The sequence below is a fragment of the Dipteris shenzhenensis genome, chromosome 25 (assembly GCF_047967505.1).
Source record: "Dipteris shenzhenensis isolate YYH24624 ecotype China chromosome 25, Dip_SZ_1.0, whole genome shotgun sequence".
Lineage (NCBI taxonomy): Eukaryota > Viridiplantae > Streptophyta > Polypodiopsida > Gleicheniales > Dipteridaceae > Dipteris > Dipteris shenzhenensis.
In genome coordinates, this window is record NC_141620.1 from 5790397 (window position 1) to 5810784 (window position 20388).

At 42.3% G+C, this 20388-nt stretch overlaps 1 protein-coding gene across 1 annotated transcript; it reads right to left on the reverse strand.

The window, feature by feature from the left end:
* Positions 1 to 677: 677 nt before the first annotated feature.
* Positions 678 to 9363, reverse strand: LOC147885364 (protein NRT1/ PTR FAMILY 8.2-like). Its single transcript, XM_087397004.1, has 5 exons — positions 9206 to 9363; positions 8814 to 9003; positions 8199 to 8416; positions 7576 to 8111; positions 678 to 1848 (listed from the first exon to the last, which is right to left on the reverse strand). Exons 1-5 carry the CDS (start codon positions 9248 to 9250, stop codon positions 969 to 971), a joined length of 1869 nt encoding a protein of 622 aa, XP_087253130.1. The 5' UTR covers positions 9251 to 9363; the 3' UTR covers positions 678 to 968.
* Positions 9364 to 20388: the final 11025 nt, after the last annotated feature.

Below are 20388 nucleotides of genomic sequence, written 5' to 3' on the forward strand. Positions count from 1 at the left end.
CATGTTCTTACGATATCTAAAATAAGAAGTATGTGATACATAATGGTAAAGGGCTTGAGACAAAACACACACACACATTAAAACCCATTGAGCATACACATTATGCAGAAGAAATGAATGTATGCTAAAATGGAACGCCATAAACCACAAAAAGATCAATTTCTCATGAAATACAATGCACAACACAAGCAAATATGACACTGATCATATAAACTAAACATCGCTACCACAAGAGGCACTCTATGAGTGCTTCCAAAGAACCATTGAACTCTTGCATGAATACACACACATGCGCACACAATTTTTTTGGGGGTGAAATGAGAGAGAGAGAGAGAGAGACACACACACACACACACACACTTTTTTTTTTGGGTGAAATCTTTGATTGATTATATTATATGAGTAGCAACCTCAAAACAAGGTGCTACAATTACATCAACTGAAAATTTCAATATATGCAAAAAAGACCTCATGATCTATGCAGCGGGTCTGCAAGCAATCAAAGAAAGATTGCTGCAGAGAACGCCTAAAAAAGCCAAACAGAGAGAAAGTAGGATCACCAAAGACTTTACAATTCCTATATGTCCATAAAGTCCATAGTGCCCAGTAGCAAACCCAAACGAAGAAAAGATGAAACTCCACACACACACCACACACGCACGCACGCATGCACGCACGCACACACACACACACGTCAATTATTCTTAGAGTTCACCATGGCAAATATACATGGTGAGTAAGGAGAATTCTTCTGCCGTTCATTACAACTTCTTCCAACAAATATAGTCTATTGCTGAGGAGAAAACCTTATATAAACTGCATTAGACATAGTACAAGGAGTTTTCATGTCTATATTGGTAGCAAGAACAATGAGGAGAATGGTTTCTAATATCAGCTTCAAGCTGCAGAGAGGCCGTGTCCCTTACCATGATATACATATCTCATACAGCATGAGTCATAATATTGCATTATGTTGCAGCGATGTCTGACAATTGTAATTCTGCAGAAGGATCGTCAACATGGACATTCTTGTACTTGTACCAGTGTGCACAACACAAGTAAATAAGGAAATTTAGGAAGCTTAGCACAGCCAAGAGCCAAAAAAAGTAGTCCATGTGGCCAGCGTTCAAATTTGTATTCGGAATCCAGCCAGGATTATGGCCCTTCGCAGTAATCTTTGTAACAATGGAGACAAGTAAAGAGCTCAAGTAACTACCTAAAGCTACTGTGGTAAGCGTGAGAGCACTGAAAAGACTGCGCATTGAATCTGGCGCTTGATCATAGAAAAATTCTATCTGTCCGATGAATGTGAAAACCTCTGAAGCACCGATCAGAAAATACTGTGGTATCTGCCAGAATATACTCATTGATACCGATGGGGTGTCTGTTTCTGTGGGATCTGTGAGATGATGCTGTGAAGCTAATTCTAGCCTCTTGATCTCCACAATAGCAGCTACTGTCATGGAAAAAATTGAAATTACTAGTCCAATTCCCATACGTTGAAGCTGAGTGAAACCATGAATGCGTCCAGTATAGTGCCGTACAAATGGCACAATCAAGCGGTCATAGATAGGGACCCAAATTATGACACTCAACGTATCAAATATTGATAAGGAGGCTGCAGGAATGTTAAATTTTGGACCCATAGATATATCCATGGCTTGACCTTGTAACACAAATAGAGTGGACATTTGAGAATAAACTGTAGAGAAGATAATGCTAGTAGCCCATATAGGCAAAATGCGAAATAAAGTCTTAACCTCCTCCACTTGAGTCACAGTACACAGCCTCCATGGACTTGAATTAGAATTGTCTGTATGTGTTTGAGTTGCTGCTTTGTCAAGAAACCTTCAAACACCAAAAATCATCATATTAACAAGCATAGCAAGATTCGATTATTGCTGCCTTGCATCCCCTCTCAAAATATCCAATGCAGATAGAATACAGAGGTAGACAGGCTGTTCATCTCGGGTGCCAAATTATACATTTACTACTGTACGTTGATCTCCCCTTATGAAGCTTAAGTAATAAAATTTATTCGAAAGTTGCTAACCAGACAATTGAGTACAATTTCCCTGCTTTGAATTATAACAAATGGGAAAAATATTTATAGCTGACATCTTGTCATTGGGTATTGGAAGTCCATGGTCCAACCTGTGTGTCCAAAGATGATCCCTCACATGCCCCATTTTTAAGCCGCTGTATGAGAAGAGCATCGGGTACAATCTAGGGTAGGATCTACCCCATTTATGGGCTGCTTTGGAGGGCCAGAAAAAGGCGCAACCATAGGACCATCAAGGCCCATCTTTGCAGCATGGTTACTGCCCAGTTTGTGTCACAAACTTGGCTGGCCTACCCTGAGTCAGCTCAACTGACATATATGTCTAGATGAATCCAGAAACATGCCCAAACTCATCCTCTAAAAACACAACACATAGCGCAGTTTCAATCTCATGGTGGTCACTCATAAAGTTGAAAACCATAAACTCCATCATGCATAACAGGGACTAGCTACTATGACATCCCCACTGACGTCATCAGCGCCCGACAGTGGGTGCAGACCATAGTATAAACATATGCTCACACCCACACATGCTTGAGCATCCATTTATCGAAATGTCTTCATGAGTTTCTGTTGAGTTTCTGTCGGCACTCTGGAGGTGAAGGGCAGACTCAGTTGTGATAAAAGCTAGCACAAAAGGAGAGGGTAATCAAAAAGTAGTCCACATTCCCTTCATTCCCAAACGAGCATGTAAGTAAAAAAATGCTTAGACAATCTAGCTCATAGGGCAACGCATCCTAGTGTCAGATTTATGGAACCCCTCTAGTTGTGTGGCCTCCTTCAGGCTACCTACATGCCTTCTCCTCAGGCTATTTTCCAAACTGTGAAGGCATTGCACCAGCCTATGCCCCTTTTGGACTTGCAGTGTTCTGTCCAGGTTTGGCAGCCAATACGAAGCAGAGTTTCCCTTTCCACAAATTCTTGTGCACTATTGTGCATTTCTTTGTGCTTGTCTTTGACACAATTCGTCCTAGTGGCACTTCCACTACTAGCTTGCTCATTTGTCATATGCTAGCAGAGCCCGATTTTGTAAGGACAGCAAGATGCAGGTGGGAATGAGAAAAAAGCTAACTCGTATTGAACCCTCACAATCGAAGAGGGACAGCATAGAATACATGTGTGAGAAGTACTTACATCAAGAAGACACTACAAACACATGCACTTACAAAACTGGGTTCTCTAGACCCTATGATGACATGGCAGTGCCACATGGCCACGTGGCACACAAGAAAATGTACTAGCCCATTGTCATGATAAGCCACCCTAGCTGAGTTAAATGATGCCAGATTTTAAGCACGACTAGTTGGTCCCGAAAGGGCATAAGTGAGTACTCTCCTATGATGCAAGCTTTCCCTGATGAAATGGATCTGCACTTCAGTTGCTTAGTTCTTGCATGAAAGGAAGGGTTTTTGCCAAACAAATACAGCTTCTGTTGTTACAAACGCAGCTGTACTATCATCCTGTGGCATCCCAATTTCTCTGAGTAGAAGCCTCAACCTTGTGGTTTTAAAATCACCTTGCTAGCTGCTATGTACTCTGCTTCAGTGAAAGACACTGCAGCTCTTTTTGTTGCTTCTTACTACTCTTGCACACAAGCCAAGAGAGGAAGTATAGCTTGTAGTGCCTTCTGTTTATAACACTCAAAAGTCCAATGATCTTGTTAACCACAAATGAACATGACGTTTTCTTTTGGCATTACCTTTCAGTCATTGCACTATCTTTTTGCCTTTCGCAATTAAATCCCCTTCTTTCGTGCCTTTTTCAAAATTAGCACTCAGTTGAAATCTATGATTCAGCCATTCAAAAACATATGTACCACGTTTGCATCTTCCAATTTTTCTCCTAATTTGTTCACCTTCTGCCTGGAGATATAATTCACAATGCTCTTTCTTCCAACCTCCCTCAAGGTAAAAAGCCCATTGAATTATGGGAGTATTCTTTGATGCATAAAGATCCTGCAAAACCTTCCAACTTCCAACCCTCTGAAACAAATTAAAAATTCTCAATCTGTGAGGCAAGGGGATTTTGACCCTAATGCTTGATCTCCTCCTCATCCTCACTGAATTTGACCTCAGTCCTGCGACTATGTCCCATAGATCAGGACTCCCAAAACAGCACAAAACTGACTGCTCCATGGAGCTTTTCTCAACACTGCTTTGCCCAACAGCTGCTCAGGCTTGGTGGCCTTTGTCCCTGTGCTCAGTTGCACCTTCCCCAAAGCTAGAATCAATCCATTAGAGTACAATCTTAAGGCATCTCAGCAATCATCAGCACACCACCAACTTTGGAAATCAGGTCTACGTCTTTTGCATCATCAAAAAGGTACAAATGCCAGAATAGGAAATTTAGCTGTTGCCTAAACAAAATGATATTTAAACAGCTAGTTACAGGTTGATACAAATCTATCATCTGCTGCAGCTATACATGCAAAGGTAGAGATGCAGCTTATGTCCACGGTTCAAGTAACTGGTAACAATTTTGAAGAAACATGAGAAGTCTCCTTGGGCACTGCAAGCCATATCATTAAAAAGTAAAATCTTCAACTTGGTCAGAAAAAGGTTTCCTTCCAATCACAATGATAGCCAACATAGGCTGCAACAGGAACCTTAAAATCCATAAACACACCAAGCTTTGATATCGAGTCAGTATATCAGTCAATCACAGATGTGTCCTTGGTCGTGTTTCATCTTCTAATGTAGCATACTATGAATGGACAAACATGACATTGTAGCCTGTAATGCATGAGAAGGCAAGGCTTATATCATTTGACACATAAGAATCAAGTCCCGATATGACACAACTGTGTCACAAAGCACCATCAAAATTTACAACCACTTTGAAAATCCTAAGTCATGCAAGCACTACAGCGATTGAGAAGGGAAAAACCAAAAATCAACAATTGAAGGTTAGATGTCTTCCACTTGGATCGGCGCGCGGACGCACCTTAAGACTAGAAGCAAGGGCCGAGCCCTGCCTCCACCTCACGCTAATTCTACCAAGCCTGTTCCCTTGGTTGTGATTATGTTAGGGACAGTGGGAATCTCGCTAATCCATTCATGCGCATCAGTAATTAGATGGTGAGGCATTTGGCTACCTTAAGAGCGTCATAGTTATCTCCGCGCTTGGTTGACTTTCTTCACTTTGACATTCAGAGCATTGGACAGAAATCACATTCCGTCATCATCCGCATGGACCATCGCAATGAAAATTAAACAATCTGATTCCCCTTGTCCATACCAATTCTGAGAGGGTAGTTCACCGCCTAGGGAATGCCCCGCCACGAGGGACGACGTTTTGCGCCAATCGTCGGATCAGCACGCAGACATCTGCCCTCACCGCTGGTGCCTTTGAGTCAGAGTTCGTAGACCCCTAGACCCAGCCCACGGAGCCAACCCTTTTTCCGAAGTTACAGATCCGTTTAGCCGGCTTCCCTTACCTACATTGTTCTATCGACCAGAGGCTGTTCACGTTGGAGACCTGATGCGATTATGAGTACGACCGAGCATGATCGACAGTCACTCCAGATTTTCACGGCGCATTGGACAACATGAGACGTGTGGTGTGGGCACTAACCCTATCTCCGCGTGATCTGATTTCAAGGTGGGCGGGCTGTTAAAAAGAAAAGGAAACTCTTCCTAGGGCCCCCGCCGACGTCTTTGGATTCGGTCACGCTACCATCCACCGCCATATCTTGGTTCGAGAATATTGACCCAATTCCTTTTAATGCGCGGCGCACAATGCACCCTTGACACACGACTGCCCCATCTCTTAGGATCGACTAACCCATGTCCAATTGTTGTTCACATGGAACCTTTCTCCACTTCCGTCTTCAAAGTTCTCATTTGAATGTTTGCTACTACCACCAAGATCTGCATTGGGGACCATTTCTGCCACCAAGATTTGCATTAGGGATGTTTCACTCGGGCTTGCACCAAGAGTTGCACCACGATCCCCACGCCCTCCTCATCGAGGCCTCGCCCTCGCCCCCATGGCAGGCTATAGGTCGCGTGCTTCAGCACCATCCATTTCTCGGGCTAGTTGATTCAACAGGTGAGTTGTTATACACTCCTTAGCGCATTTCGACTTCCACGACCACCGTCCTGCTGTCTTAATCAATCACAACCGTTGTGGGCACGCAGTTCGTCACCTAAACATGGATTTTGGTTCATCTTGTATCTCCAATTCTGCTTACAAAAATGGCCCACTTCAAGCTCCCATTCTGCACCGGGTTCAACGGAGAAACCTAGGCCGTTGACCTATTTAAAGTTTGAGAATAGGTAGAGCATGTTACAACCCCCAATACCTCTAATCATTCGGTTTACCCAATAAAACTGCGCAACGAGCTCCAACTATCCTGAGGGAAACTTCGGAGGGAACCAACTACTAGATGGTTGTACACATGGCATGTGGCTCTCGCCTCCGAGGAGAATTTGACCCCGCTCTCAAGAAGCTTGTGACGTGGCCAGTCCACAAGTCTTCTGACAGGTCGATGCATGGATTCTAGGGCCATGCATGGGATATCATGGCCATGCAGTGTGACCAAAATACGTGTTTCTACCATGCAAAACACTTGGAAACGTTTCTAGACGAAACATTAACGGGCAAAACGCCCTAGTACAGGTTGTCACCTATGTCTTGACTCTTTTGAGAGTGCTCAATGTGTATGTGTATTTGAGAGCTCTTTTGAGTGAGTGAGTGAGAGAGAGAGAGAGAGAGAGAGAGAGAATTATTTGCACTTGATATATAATTCATATAAAATACATTTTTAAAATGTGTTTCTAGACGGAACACCTGACAAAATCTAGAAACAGTTCTAGAAACGCTTCTAGAAACATTTCTTGTCACACTGCCATGCATGGCCTGTCAATGCTATGTGACAGGGCAGGTTTTGAATTGGGCGGTGATCATTGCTTCTGTTAGAGATCCAGTCTGGAATATCCTCACCATTAGGCGCCCAGTCAAAACCAGGCCATTCATGTGCTTGTAATCACATCTGTCTCCTCTAATTCCGGACTTTCAAAGCTCTCAGCTGACAAGCATGCTTCAAGCACTGTTCCAAGAACCAAGCCCGTTCGACATCTTGAAAGCTACCTCGAACTGTTCCAAGCTGCCTCACATCGTTCCAAGCACCCAGCTCGTTTGACATCTCAGAGCTAGGTATGCGGCTCCTTGTTCTTTGGTTTCTGTGTGATTGAGAGAAGATGGTGTTGGTTCCATGGATACTGTCTATCCTTAGGCTTGTAAATTCGAGAGATAACACTCCAGATTGAAGGACCGGGGGTCGTTATTACAGTGACAGCAAAGTATTCCTGTAATGGTTGCAATTTTTGTTGCCACGGCCAGATTTAGGGCTCTTTTATTTTCCGCTGAGCTAATCTTTCAAGAACTATAAAGGCGCCAAAAAAAGGATACCATCAAAAGAAGTTGGTTGTTAGCATGGCCCTAAGACATACAGCTCTTTATATTTTACAACTCTAGAACCTATTTGGACATATCAAAGTTGCTGTACTTACCCAAACTGATTGCTGTGTTCGAGCTTTCTGCTTCCTTGAATAGAACATTCTTTTGTCTCAAAAAGCAATCTTGCATCGGGTGGAGCAGCCACCCCATGTTTACGGATTGCACAAACCAACACTTGGAAAATCCTAGTCAAAGGGCTGCCTCCTGGCTTTTGATGCCTAAAAAGTGGAGTACCTGAGAAGAAACTTACTATGGCTACTCCCATCATTACCGCTGGAACCCCAAATCCCCATGCCCAGCTGACAGAATCCTGTATATAGACAAGAATGCTGCTAGATATAAGGGCACCGACATTGATTGAAAAGTAGAACCAGTTGAAGAAAGAAACTTTGCTCTTCTTCTCAGCCTCGTCATTGTCATCAAACTGGTCTGCCCCAAAAGAAGAGACGCAGGGTTTGATTCCTCCTGTACCCAAGGCAATGAGATAAAGTGCTGTGAAAAATGCAGCAAGCTGACCAAGTGATGCCCTGTCATCATTTGGTGGAACGAGGGAAGGAACAGCAGCTGTCAATGTCAAAAGAACCATCCCCTGCAGAAACCACGCTCATTTTTAACAAGTAGTTCCCAGCTACATATATCCATTTCAATTTTCAAGCTTTCAAAGATTCACGCATACCAAAAAATAAATTGAAGAGAAGACTGCAATTGTACGGTAACGACCCCAATATGCATCAGCCATGAATGCCCCGATCAATGGAGTAATGTAGCAAGTTCCAGACCAATTATTCACATTGACAGCTGCAGTTGCTGAACCCTGGTGTAACCTTCTTGTCATATATACTACCATATTCGTATTGATTCCATAGTAGGCCAGCCTCTCACAGGCCTCATTTCCTGCAGACAAAGCATTTGAAAAAGTAAGACTATTACCACTCTAAACGAAAAAACCAAGGTTGGTGACAGGAAACCTTTGCGTACGAAAAGCCTGGCCATTTTAGCAGCTAAACGAAAAAAACCAAGGTTCGTGACAGGAAACCTTTGTGTACGGAAAGCCTGGCCATTTTAGCAGCGAAAACTCTCACAAAGATGGAAGACTCATAGTGAGCAAAGGTTGCCCTTCCAAAGCAAGAGTTTAATCATGCATGCTAACAAAACTCTAAATCGAAAGGTGTATGAACGCTTTAACGTTAAGACTGCAGAACTAGACAGACAATTCCATAGCATGGCCAACCAAACCAAATTCCATTTGAGGGAGAAAAAACGATGTGCATGCAAGGTGAGGCATCTACACCTAAAATGAAAGGGCACGCCTTCCAAGTTCCAGTCTTCGCTCTTACTGAAGGCTTTCCACGAAGATCAGTTGAGCCGTCCTGCGTATATGTAGAAGACTTGTCGACAGTGTATCCATTATCCTCAGGATCCAATTTTCCTTTTGGAGATTTATTCCCTCGAATTCCGTTGTTGCTCTGGTGAGACGTCGCCTGCCGAAGCGATAAACAGAACGTCAGACTGCGCACAAACATTACATAAATCTTCCAAGACTAGGAGTACACTTATTGGTGAGGTAGACTTTCGAATTCAAGCTAGAAGAAGAATTTTCTATTTGCGTCGACGGGACGAAGCGAAGAGAAGGCCATCCATGGACGGAAGAAGGCCAAAGGAGGAAACAAATGCTGTACACACCGCCAGGGGCTCGTCCGGAATGCCATCTTGAGCACTAATTCCCATGAAATCCCTGGCAGGGTGGAAGAAGGGGAGGACAGGAGCGAGCTGAGCTAAGGACTGAGGAGGCGTTGTCGGAGAGAGCTGAATTGAATTGCAGTCACAAATTCCATATTCGTCGTGATAACAGACGGAACTTACGATGTTAACGCTCCTGGGGCCCACACACGGGGCCAATCAATGCTTCATTTCATGAACGTACGTATACATACGTGCTGGATCTTCTCACTTTCACATGACCTGGCAGTCCGCATTCGACTCCTCTTTTGGCCACCAAACTCCTCAACTTTGATATAATCGTGAAATCCCATGTCAACTTTGATATTATCGTCCACTCTGCCCGCATGTGTTGGGAAACAGAGAGGAAAAACGTGGTAACTTTATTGAAGCTTTATCCTCCTTTTCTTCCAAGGTTAATAAAATTATTGTCTAGTCCTTCTCTTGAATAGAAACTATTGGTTGCCATTGACCTATTGAGAAAGATCACCCTTAAGAACTATAGCAACTTTTGTGTTGGTATTTGGGCTTGAGCTAATTGAAGATTCATTATTAATTTTCACTCTCGACAACTTAGTCCCATTCTCTAGGTTGTCATGAGGTGACTTTTTGCTATGTAGTGGCTTTTTCCCCTTCATATCACTTAAGAAATTGGTGTGTGGAGGAATTTTCTATGAATCTAATTTAGTGACGTGCTACAAAGAGAAGGAAACGGCTTCTACCCTCCAAACGGGCAAGTCGGCGAGTTTATTCATGCGTCTTAGAGTAGTTAGTTACAACTGCCAACTAGTGCATGGCGAGCCAATGCATAGTAGACATGTGTCACGATTGCATGTTGACACACCTCCCCCCTTAGGTAGAAACCCTCACAAATAGTTTGAGATGGCACACATGAGCACAAGTCACTATTCCATTAGAAATTTGTTGTAGACGATATATTGTGTGCGACGGATCTGTTTAACGACTTTGTAGGGGCTAACCCAATTGTGCATGAGACTCTCCGAGAGCCCTTTTTTTCGGATTGGGTAGTAGATGAAGACTAAATCGCCTTCACTATACTCGACATCTTCGCGTCCTGCATTGTAGTGTCGCTCTTGTTGCGTTTGTGCAATTTGTAGATTTTTCTGAATTGTTGATCTGAGTATCGTTTGAACTTGTTGTAGGCGATTGTACCGGTCTTGGCATCGTGGAATCTCATCGGGATGGTCAAGTTAGGCAGCTGTGGAGGAAACTTGGATTTCGTCCATACAGAGATCGAAAGGGGTTGATACGCGTCGAGGCCTGCACAATTGTTCGGTATGCATGCAAAATGTATGGTAAATTTTGGTCCCAGTTGTCGTGTGTCGGATTAATGTAGACTCGGATCATCTGCTTGAATATTTTGTTGAGTCGTTCAATAAGGCCTACAGTCTGGTGATGGTGCAAACTTGAGAAAGTCGTTGTAAAATAACATGGTCGATGAAAAACTTGGCGACCGTGTTTACTGAAATGTTCTGGACTGTTGCTGCAGCTTCACACCATCGAGTTAGATATTCAGTAAGAACAATTATATATTTGTTGCCTATGAGAGATTGAGGAAAAGGACTAATGATGTCCCAAGACACGAGTTCAAATGGTTTAGAGACTTTGATACTCTGTAGGAAACCTGGTGGTTTTGCATGAGATGGTTTAGTGGATTGACAAACGTGACAAAGCTCGAAGATGTGCAATAATGTAAGGTCTCATTTTGGGCCAATAATATTATGTACAGATTGCTTGCAGGACTTTGTGGACGCCTAAGTGACCAAACAATGGATGAGAATGAAAATATTTAGTGAAATGGAACCGTAGAGATTTAGGGACAAAAAGACGAGGTCATGATGTAGCATTAGGAAGAACAATAGATTATTTATGATTTGGAAACGTTTTTTTCTCAAGATGCGGCTTTAGACTCCGAAGGTGTGCTGACTTCTAGATCAGACTGTTGGACACTTGGGAAATTTGAAAAGTCGATTCGACTCACGATGGATGGTATCTCAAAAATGGGAGGTTGCGATTCAGCAAGACTTGACAGGCGAAGATCTAGGTCGACTGGTGTTGTGTGTTACACTTGTTGAACTTCATGTATGCGTGATAAGGCATCTGCTATTACATTATCTTTGCCTGGTGTATACTGTAGCTTGAAACAGTCATCTTGTAATGCTAAGATCCACCGCATCAGTCATCCCGAAGGATGTTTCTTTTTGAGAAGTGGAACGAAGGGTCGATGATCTATTTGTACTGTAACATCAGTATTGTGAAGATATGGATGTAACTTCAAGAAAGACCACACTACTGCAAGTAGTTCTTTTTCTATCATTGAATTATTTTGTTCTAATGATGTCAGTGCTCTTCTGCGATGAACGCATTTGGTCGAAGCTCGCCTACTTCCTCTTGAAGTAAAACTGCTCCTAATCCCTCATTTGATGCATTTGTCCTTGATAGAAACGGTTTTTTTAAATCAAGGTACTTAAGAACAGCAGTGGTTGATAGTAGTACCTTTAATTTGTTATAGGCCGTTGCACAGGAGGCAGACCAATGATATTTTACATTCTTCTTGAGCAACTGACGTAGCGGATGAGTAATATTTGCATACTGTGGCAAAAACCTTGTAGTGAAAGTTATCATTCCCAAGAATCTCTGTAGTTGTTTTAGATTACGAGGTGCATGGTAATTAATGATTGCTTGGACTTTGGCAGGATCCATCTCAATGCCGATTGCCGAGATCACAAATCCGAGAAATTTGACAGAGGTACAAGCCCATTTACACTTTTTGATCTGTAGTTTGAGATTATACTAGTGTAGGCATCTGAGGAATTTTCCAAGAACTTTCATATGTTGCTCCCATGTTTTTGTATGAACCAGAATATCATCTAGATAAACAACCAATGCTATTAACCATGTATTGGAAAGTGCTAGGTGCATCTGAGAGGCCAAAAGGCATAATATCAAATTGATAGAGACCCATGAGAGTGCAAAATGCTGTCTTTTCTGCATCATGTGGATTGATTGGTATTTGCCAATACCCTGCAGCTAAGTCAAGGGACGTGAAATATTTGGAGGCTCCCAATTGATCCAAAAGATCATCCAATTGAGGTAAAGGGTAAACATCATGAATTGTTACGTCATCGAGTGGACGATAGTCGATGCAGAAACGTAATTCACCATTAGATTTCTTTGTTAGATGAGGTTCAGCAGCCCCAAGGATTCTTACAGGGGCGGATGCCTTTCTTCTGTAACATTTCTTGAACGATTTTGCTTATACACAGAATTTGTTTGGGAGATTATTTGTGACGAATGGCCATCTTGATCAGGTGTGTCTCTTTCATGCAAATGTTGTGGCAAACAGGTGCTATCGTTGTGGTCGGCTGCATTGGGTCAGGGACAAGAGAAGGGAACTGATTTAAAAGACGTCGCACATTGTGAACATGGGTTGAGATTGGAACTGGTTGTGAGAGCTGTGAACAAGATATTGCTAAATAGGAACCCTACCGTGACCAAGGGATTAATATGGGACCAATGGTAAGAGTATGTTCTTTGAAATTCAATGTTGCCCAATTTTGAGAAAGCCATTCGCAACCCAGTGTCATGGGAAACAATTGTTTTGGTAGCAAATAGACAGTGTGAGAGAAAGAATGACTACACGAACTAAACTGAGCATGTACCTTTGAAGCGTATGATTTGTAAAGTCTCTGATGATCTCCAAACAGAACTTGAACTTCCAAACCCCAATCGATAGGAAAAGACAATTGACTTTCTAATTCAGGATGAATTCACGAGATGGAGCTGCCTCGATCAATCAAAATATTAAACTTGAAAGAGTTGGACATGGCCAAAATTATGCATACTTGTCAATTATGTGTTGTAGAGGCTTGTATCTGCGGTCGACCAGCCTTGCAAAGCCAACCGCCTATGCATTTTTTGGCAATTCAGCCAATGTCACTGTTGTATCCACTTGAACATTCTGAAAACTAGTGTTTGTACTTTTAGGGGAACGGCAATATTTGGCAACGTATCCATACCAGTTACAGTTGAAACATCGGGGTCGTCCCTTCTCATCTCGATCTGGTGACCGTTTACACTGTCCAGGTTTGTTGTAATTTTGCACATTCTGCACATCGATCTCCATTGGAACAATGCCGTCTGAATTTACTCTTTGTCTATCTGTCAGAAATGTTCATGTTGTGTGCTTGAAATTTTCACTAGAAATGGAAGACCCAATCCTCTATGCAATCTGGATAGCTTCATAACAGGCTTTGGGTCCTTGATCCCTTGTTCATCGTGAAATGTCATGTCTGAGTCTCAGCCACAAGAAGAAAAGTTTCATCTCCTATGACATAGAAGAATCTGCTCAAAGTAGAAGTTGGTTGAGTTTCCCGACAAATTGTGCCACCGGTTCATGATCTTTTTGGAACAATTTGTGCAATTGTTGAATTGCAGTATTTGCTTAAGTTTTGAAGCAATTGATTTCTCAAGCTAGGCCAATGATGTTTGACTTGTTCACGTTGTTGGACAAACGAGGTTGCTGCTATGCCTTCTAAGACAGTACGCAGTTCTAGAGCTTTGCGTTCATCAAACCATCTGTGATAGTCTGTGATGTTCTCAAAACGATCAAGCCACACCATGACACCTTCAGTGGGCAACCCATGAAAAGATTTCGGTAAAACCTTATTATCTTTGGCATAAGGAGTGGAAGAGGATGCATGGTACAAAGCCAAAACTGACATCAACGCTTGGGTCATCTGGGACAATTGTGACATGAGTGTGAACATCGGGTTCAGTTGTTCTTCCATGTGCTGCTCAGGAGCTTGCTGGAAGTGTTGATATGGCGAATTGGGAAAAGACATCAGCGTCTCCACCAATACAATGTGAAGTGCTACAAAGAGAAGGAAACGGCTTCTACCCTCCAAACGGGCAAGCCAACGAGTTTATTCATGTGTCTTAGAGTAGTTAGTTACAACAGCCAGCTAGTGCATGGCGAGCAAATGCATGGCAAACACGTGTTCACGATTGCATGTTGATACGTGGTGTACAAACGCCACAATACTCTGAAGCACTTCACCATTTTGGTCCATCAAACTACACACTAGATCAACGGCCAAGGCTCAAGCATCATCTCAACAAGTTCCTTCAACACATGCTATACCTCTTTATTTAGCACTTGTGGGTGTTGGTGTTGTCTTCTTTGTAGGCTTGTTTTGGGGCTGAGCTTTGAAGAAGCTTTGATTAAATCTAGATGGGGATTCGAGGGCAATGAAGTGCCATAACAAATACCTCGATGAATTGAATACCGTGCAAGAGTATAAGCAATTTGCACTGTGATAGTGTCAGTTGAGACATCCATTCATAATGCAATCTTTTGGCATTGTGAATCAAACGATTAAAAAAACAATTCTTATGGTGGCAACCACAAGTTATTCCCCTCTAGGTGTTACCATGGATATCATGCTGCAAATTTCTAGGCACCAAGACATCAAACCAGCCATTGTATTGCAACGTTGTGAAAAAGAGGAAGTGTGCATTCAGGAGGGATTATTGTCAAATCTTCTATTTTGATCTATTGGAGTATATAAACCGGGCGAAATTCCATCAATTCCTTTATAGTAGTATTGCCTTAGGGAGCTGCTTTTATATGGTACCCAAAATGTTGAAAGACATGATTGGTTTCAAGGCAAAGCAAAGTATCACTATGAAGTATGAACTCAAGAAATATGTTTCACGGGTTTTGGCTCAGAATGTTGAATAGCTTGGAATGACCATCGCTGTTCATAGTCATCTAAATAGGATATAATTGGATAGGGTGACAACTCATAAAAATGCAAGACAAAAACCAACGCATCAACATAGTCAACAATGTAGCACTAACAACCCAAACTAAAAATAATGTCAAAGGCAAATAATAGCAAACACAAGTCAAGGCCACAAGATCAATTCAAAGAGTGGAAGTCTATAGCTCCAATCCAAACAATAAGAAAATTAGATTGATCAACTAAGGTCAAATCAGGCCATTGCTTTGTGTACAAGTGAAATCACCTAGCTACGAGTACTTATAAGGCTTGCTTTAAGCACAATTGAATAGGTGGAAATCACCTAGCTATTGGTACTGATCAAGCTTGCAAGCACAATTAAAATCACATAGCTATTCAGCCACTTGCAAAATGAAATGTAATAAGCAAAACACAATTCTTGCCTATCTTATTGAGCATGTTCAAAAGGGATACAAGGACTTGGAGTTGCACATGAATGGTACTAGTGCGATTCTCCCTATGGGGTTGTGCAAATTGGCACCAATTTCATTTTCGTTGGATTAGACATGTAGCGGCCCATTGTAACCTAGCCTTTCAATAATCTCATGTGATTGAACGAGGAACCAAGGCCATTATAAATCCTCAGTTTTTTGGGGGATATGGTATCTTCTCACTCATATGGGTGCATGGCCAAATAAAGTATGAATGGGGCATTGCCTAGAGTTTAGGTACCCCCATTCCATGGCCATCAAGTTGATGGACATTTATTACATGATCGTCCATATGGATAGTGCAATTCTAGAAATTGAAGGAAATTGTAGCTTGTAGCTTGTATATTCATCTAAACCTTTTGATGGGGGAGGGAGACCTAGGGCACGATGTGCCCAAGAGAAAAGAAAGAGAGGGGGATGCCGATGCGTAGCACATGCTCTCCTCATATGGGGGCTTACAGATGGGGAGGTGACCTTTCCAACAGATTGGGCATTGCAACGTTCTACTAGCACAACCTCGAGCTGGCACTTCAAGAACAATTGACCAGGCATGATTGCAAGTGTTTGCTCACTATATTCCACTCAAATGATTGGAAAAAGTTGCCAATATATTAAACTTACAAGTCCCTAACGGCACCAACAATGAGCCTTTTGCAAACCTTGAAAGACATGTTCTGCAAAATTCTAGCTCCTACACCAACATACATGTTAGGAGACTTCAACATAGACTACAAAACCAAATGCCATAATATGGAACTACTTTAGTAGTTATGTCAACTTGAATCCATGAATGATAATCTACTTATTCCCTTTTGTAGGTTTCAAGGGGACACCTTTACTTTTGCAAGAAGACATTGGATCGAGTTGAATATAACAAAAGTCCTGTGTTCTTATTCCTAGCTACCACAGTGTGGGGAAGGGGAGTAGCTTCAACTTGCCAGTTGATAGGTGCGAAGCTATGGTGAGATCTTTAGAAGAAGCTCCCTCAATCTTGCCAGTCTACCTTGCAACCATATTTATCATTTATTTTCCTTCATGCACATGTACCAAGCACAATGTGCACAAAAGCTGCAAGGAGACTCTACTTAAGGGTTTACTCAAGGCCAAGAAAGGAGCTTTTACTGAGTAGTCATTTGAAGAGCACTTAGGGTCTAGTAGGTATGATGCTCCCATAAGTTGTTTTTATCTCCTAATTTTGTATACTAATACTATATGATTTACATGATGCACTACCAACCATTGCCAACTTGTTTGAAAGTAGAAGCCACCATGAGAAGTGGTGTGAACCCTTTAAAGGCAAATGTATGAGATAGAATCCAATGTATATGAGATAAAGCCCAATGTTTTGGAGGCAAGTACATGCTTACATGTGACTCAAGCTTCAAAATGGGAAAGAGCAGTTCAGTTGGTGAGAGTGAAGAGCATCTAGCTAAGGTAAACAACCCTAAGTAGATAGTCTAGGTGAACCAAGATCTGTGCAAATGATGGAGCTTGTATCGCTTCAAGAGGAGTAGGAAAATAGTGTGTAATTATGCCTACCAAACAAGTGATCAAAAAGCCTGCATAAAGCTATGTCCTTAATTAATGCTAAAGGTGAATCCCTATCCCATGCATAGTCTTGGTTCTTTCTTGAATGATCAAACCTATGCACCTTACTATTAATTGAGGATTTCTTCTTTATGTTTGTAGTCCCTTAACTTGTGAGACAAACATAGATCATTTGGTTGATGTGGCTAAAGCTACTATAGTGATAGTTGTGTAGGTGGCTATACATGGTGAGCAACCTAATCCTCTTTTAAGAAAATGGAAGAAGAAGGCAATCAAAGTAGAGCCTCTCCCTAATGGGATAAGCTTCCCAGGCACAGTTCTAGTCTTTTCTTAAACGATCAAATTTATGCACCTTACTATGAAAATTGATGCTTTGGTCTATGTGATTGTAAGGATTTTGGCTTAGGCAAGCATAAATAGCTTGATTGATGCAATTGAAGCTAATGTAGGTATAGGTAGGTAAGGCAACTTTTTATGGTGATCCATCTCAACCTCGTTCAAGAAAATTAAAGAAAAACACAAGAAAAGAAGAGCCTCTCCTTGACGATATAGGCCCCAAGCCAAGGGCTTACAAGAAGTTATAGTTTAAGTTTGTAGCACATAAGGCATAACCTTGTCTCCCTACAATGGGAGTTGGTAATAGCTATTGGCTATGATAATAGCCAATAGCACCTAAGGCATAACCTTGGCTCCCTACAATGGGAGTTGGTAATTACTATTGGCTATGATAATAGCCCTTTGTTATTATCTCCCTAGAATGGGATTTGTAATGGCCATATGTCTATGTTGGGAATAAAGAGATGAGATCCCTTGGCTACCCTTCATTGTCTACCATTGAAGGTGATACTTTGTCATGGCATAAACCATGCCCAGGCCCTCATGTTGAGTGGTGCTATAGTTTCTTTTAACTCCATCGAGTGACCTGCTCGCAAAGCACATAGGTAGGTCCAGCTTGTGCTCCTCATCCAGTTGGGCCAATATTGTGCAAGTGGATAGCCCACTTGCATCTATAAGTACATAAAAAATGGCATCCCATTGGGGTTGCTGCAAGATGGGAACCTTCACTAGATGGTCCTTGAGATTGTCATCAAGCAAAAAGCAAGAAATTTGGGAGGAGACATGGGTAAAGCGGAAGGTGCATAAACTAATAAGAAAAATGACCCAAGGGGAGCACGTATAGAGCCAGACTTGTTGATGGGTGCAGGTTCCAATTTGAGTACAACTTTTGTCAATACAACGCTTATTCCTCGGGTGAGGACCAGACAAAGGACTATTCCTCGAAAGGAGTTCCGTCAACGCCACCGCTATGTCGGCATAGAATCGGATGAATCTTCTATAATAGCCCACATGTCCCAAAATGGACTTGACTTCTCGGGGTGTGCAAGGAATAGGCAAGGTTAGTATCACCTCCACCTTCGCTAGGTCCATGGTCATTCCCTCAATCGAGACAATGTAGCTGAGGAGAACCCCTTTCAAGGCAAGAAAGAAGCATTTGTCAAGCTTCTATGCATTGTCAAAAGCCCACCTCAACTTCTTGATGTGATAAGTTTGTATAGCAGGGTCGAGGTGAGAGGCATTATTACCATTGAAAGCCGAGAAGTCATCCAAAAATACCTCAAGAAACTTCTGGATATTCTCCTAGAAGAGTTTGGTGACAAGGCATTGAAACATTGATAGTGCGTTGCATAAATCAAAGGGCATCATCTGGTAGGCATACGTCCCCTATTGGGTGATGAAGGTAGCCTTTAATTGATTTTGCTCTCTGACTCAAACCTGGTTGTACCTAATGTATCCATCCATGAAGGAGTATAGAGCATGACCAACTAATATTTCTAGCATCCTGTCAGTGAAGGGAAGAGGGAACCTATCTCATTGTGTGGCAGTGTTCAAACTCCTATAGTCTACACAAACCTAGATTTTGCCAATCTCTCTTTTTGGCACAACTACAATTCCACTGACCCAATCAGAGTAGCCAATAGGGTAGATCAACCCGCTTGCTCCATCTTTCAAATGTCAACTGGAACAACCTCACCATAGTTAGGATTCATGCGATATGGTCCTCTGATCACCGAAGTCTACTTTTGGATACAAATCAATGTAATGTTCCATGAACATCCATATCCACTCCCTGACATAGGTGGTTGATACTGTGCATAGTAGGGCACAGGATAGAAGTATGAAGCCTCAATCTGATTGGGAGTAAACGCTTGGAGCAAAGGAGGATTAGGAAGTAATGAAGGTGGAATGGTAGGAGGAGTAGGTAGTTCAAATGCCTTCATAAGGGCAAGAGCTACGAGTACCAGGCCCAAAGTGTTTGGTGCAGCTTTGTTGACCGCAACCACCAGGAGTTCACTTGTAGGATACTCTAGTAGAGGCTTCCTGAACCCCTTAAGATACCTATACTCGGAGGCATGATGTCCATGAATTTCACAAAATGTGCAAAAGGAGATCAAAGGAGGTACCTTATGCTTTGAGGGACATTCCAAGTAACCATGGTTAGATCCCTTGCACATCGTGCATGAGAGACCACTTTTTATCTTAGCTTCAAAGGGTTACTACCCATCCACCCTTGTTCTATCTTTCAAACCTCCTTTGATTTCTTCTTAGTCCTTCTTGAGTTTCTGCCATGCCAGTGAGCCCTCCTCTCTTGGAAGCTAGGTGGTCGAAGCGTGTGGTGAGGCAAAACTCAACTAATCCAGTTCCATCTTCACTACTTCCCTCCGGAAGTCTTGTAGTGAGGCACGCTCAAGGAGTTTGTTGACCAACCTTATAGCAATGGTGGAAGATAACGCTTTCAAAAACCACCCCTTCTTGACAGCATCGTTTATTCGTGGCCAGACCCTCGTCCTTGTGTACATCTCTAAGATGCTTGCGCTATGCTTCATCGTACTAGTGGGGACAACTAAACAATCATATGTTCAAACTTTTCCCAACTTGAAAGTGTGTTAGAATTCCTCCCTTAGGTCTATCCAAGTCTGGAAATGGTCAAGAGGAAGCTGACTATACCATACATCAACAGTATCTCCAATGATGAGGAAAAGATGTGAGAAAAGACATGCTCGTTCTCCACACCTTTAGCTCTACAAGCCATGAGAAATTTCCTCACATGGACCTTCTTGAGTAACTCGAGAAATCTAGATTTTTCTACAGGATTGAGAACTACCATCCCCACCCGAGAGGCTGAAGCGAGTGCAACAATTGAAGGGCCTCCCAATGGAGCAATAATGATTGTGGGTGCTACAAAGGATGAGAAAACCCTTCATGTAGAATACCACAATGGGGAAGTCACTACTACTGATGTAGCCATAGAGGAAGTGTACATAGATGGTATTGAATATGCAGA

Coding starts and splice junctions, on each gene's coding strand:
- LOC147885364 (XM_087397004.1), bottom strand. CDS start 9,250: ATGGGAATTAGTGCTCAAGATGGCATTCCGGACGAGCCCCTGGCG. Junction 8,417..8,813: donor GGCGTGCCCTTTCATTTTAG/GTGTAGATGCCT, acceptor CTTTGTCTGCAG/GAAATGAGGCCTGTGAGAGG. Junction 8,112..8,198: donor TCTCTTCAATTTATTTTTTG/GTATGCGTGAAT, acceptor TGGTTTCTGCAG/GGGATGGTTCTTTTGACATT.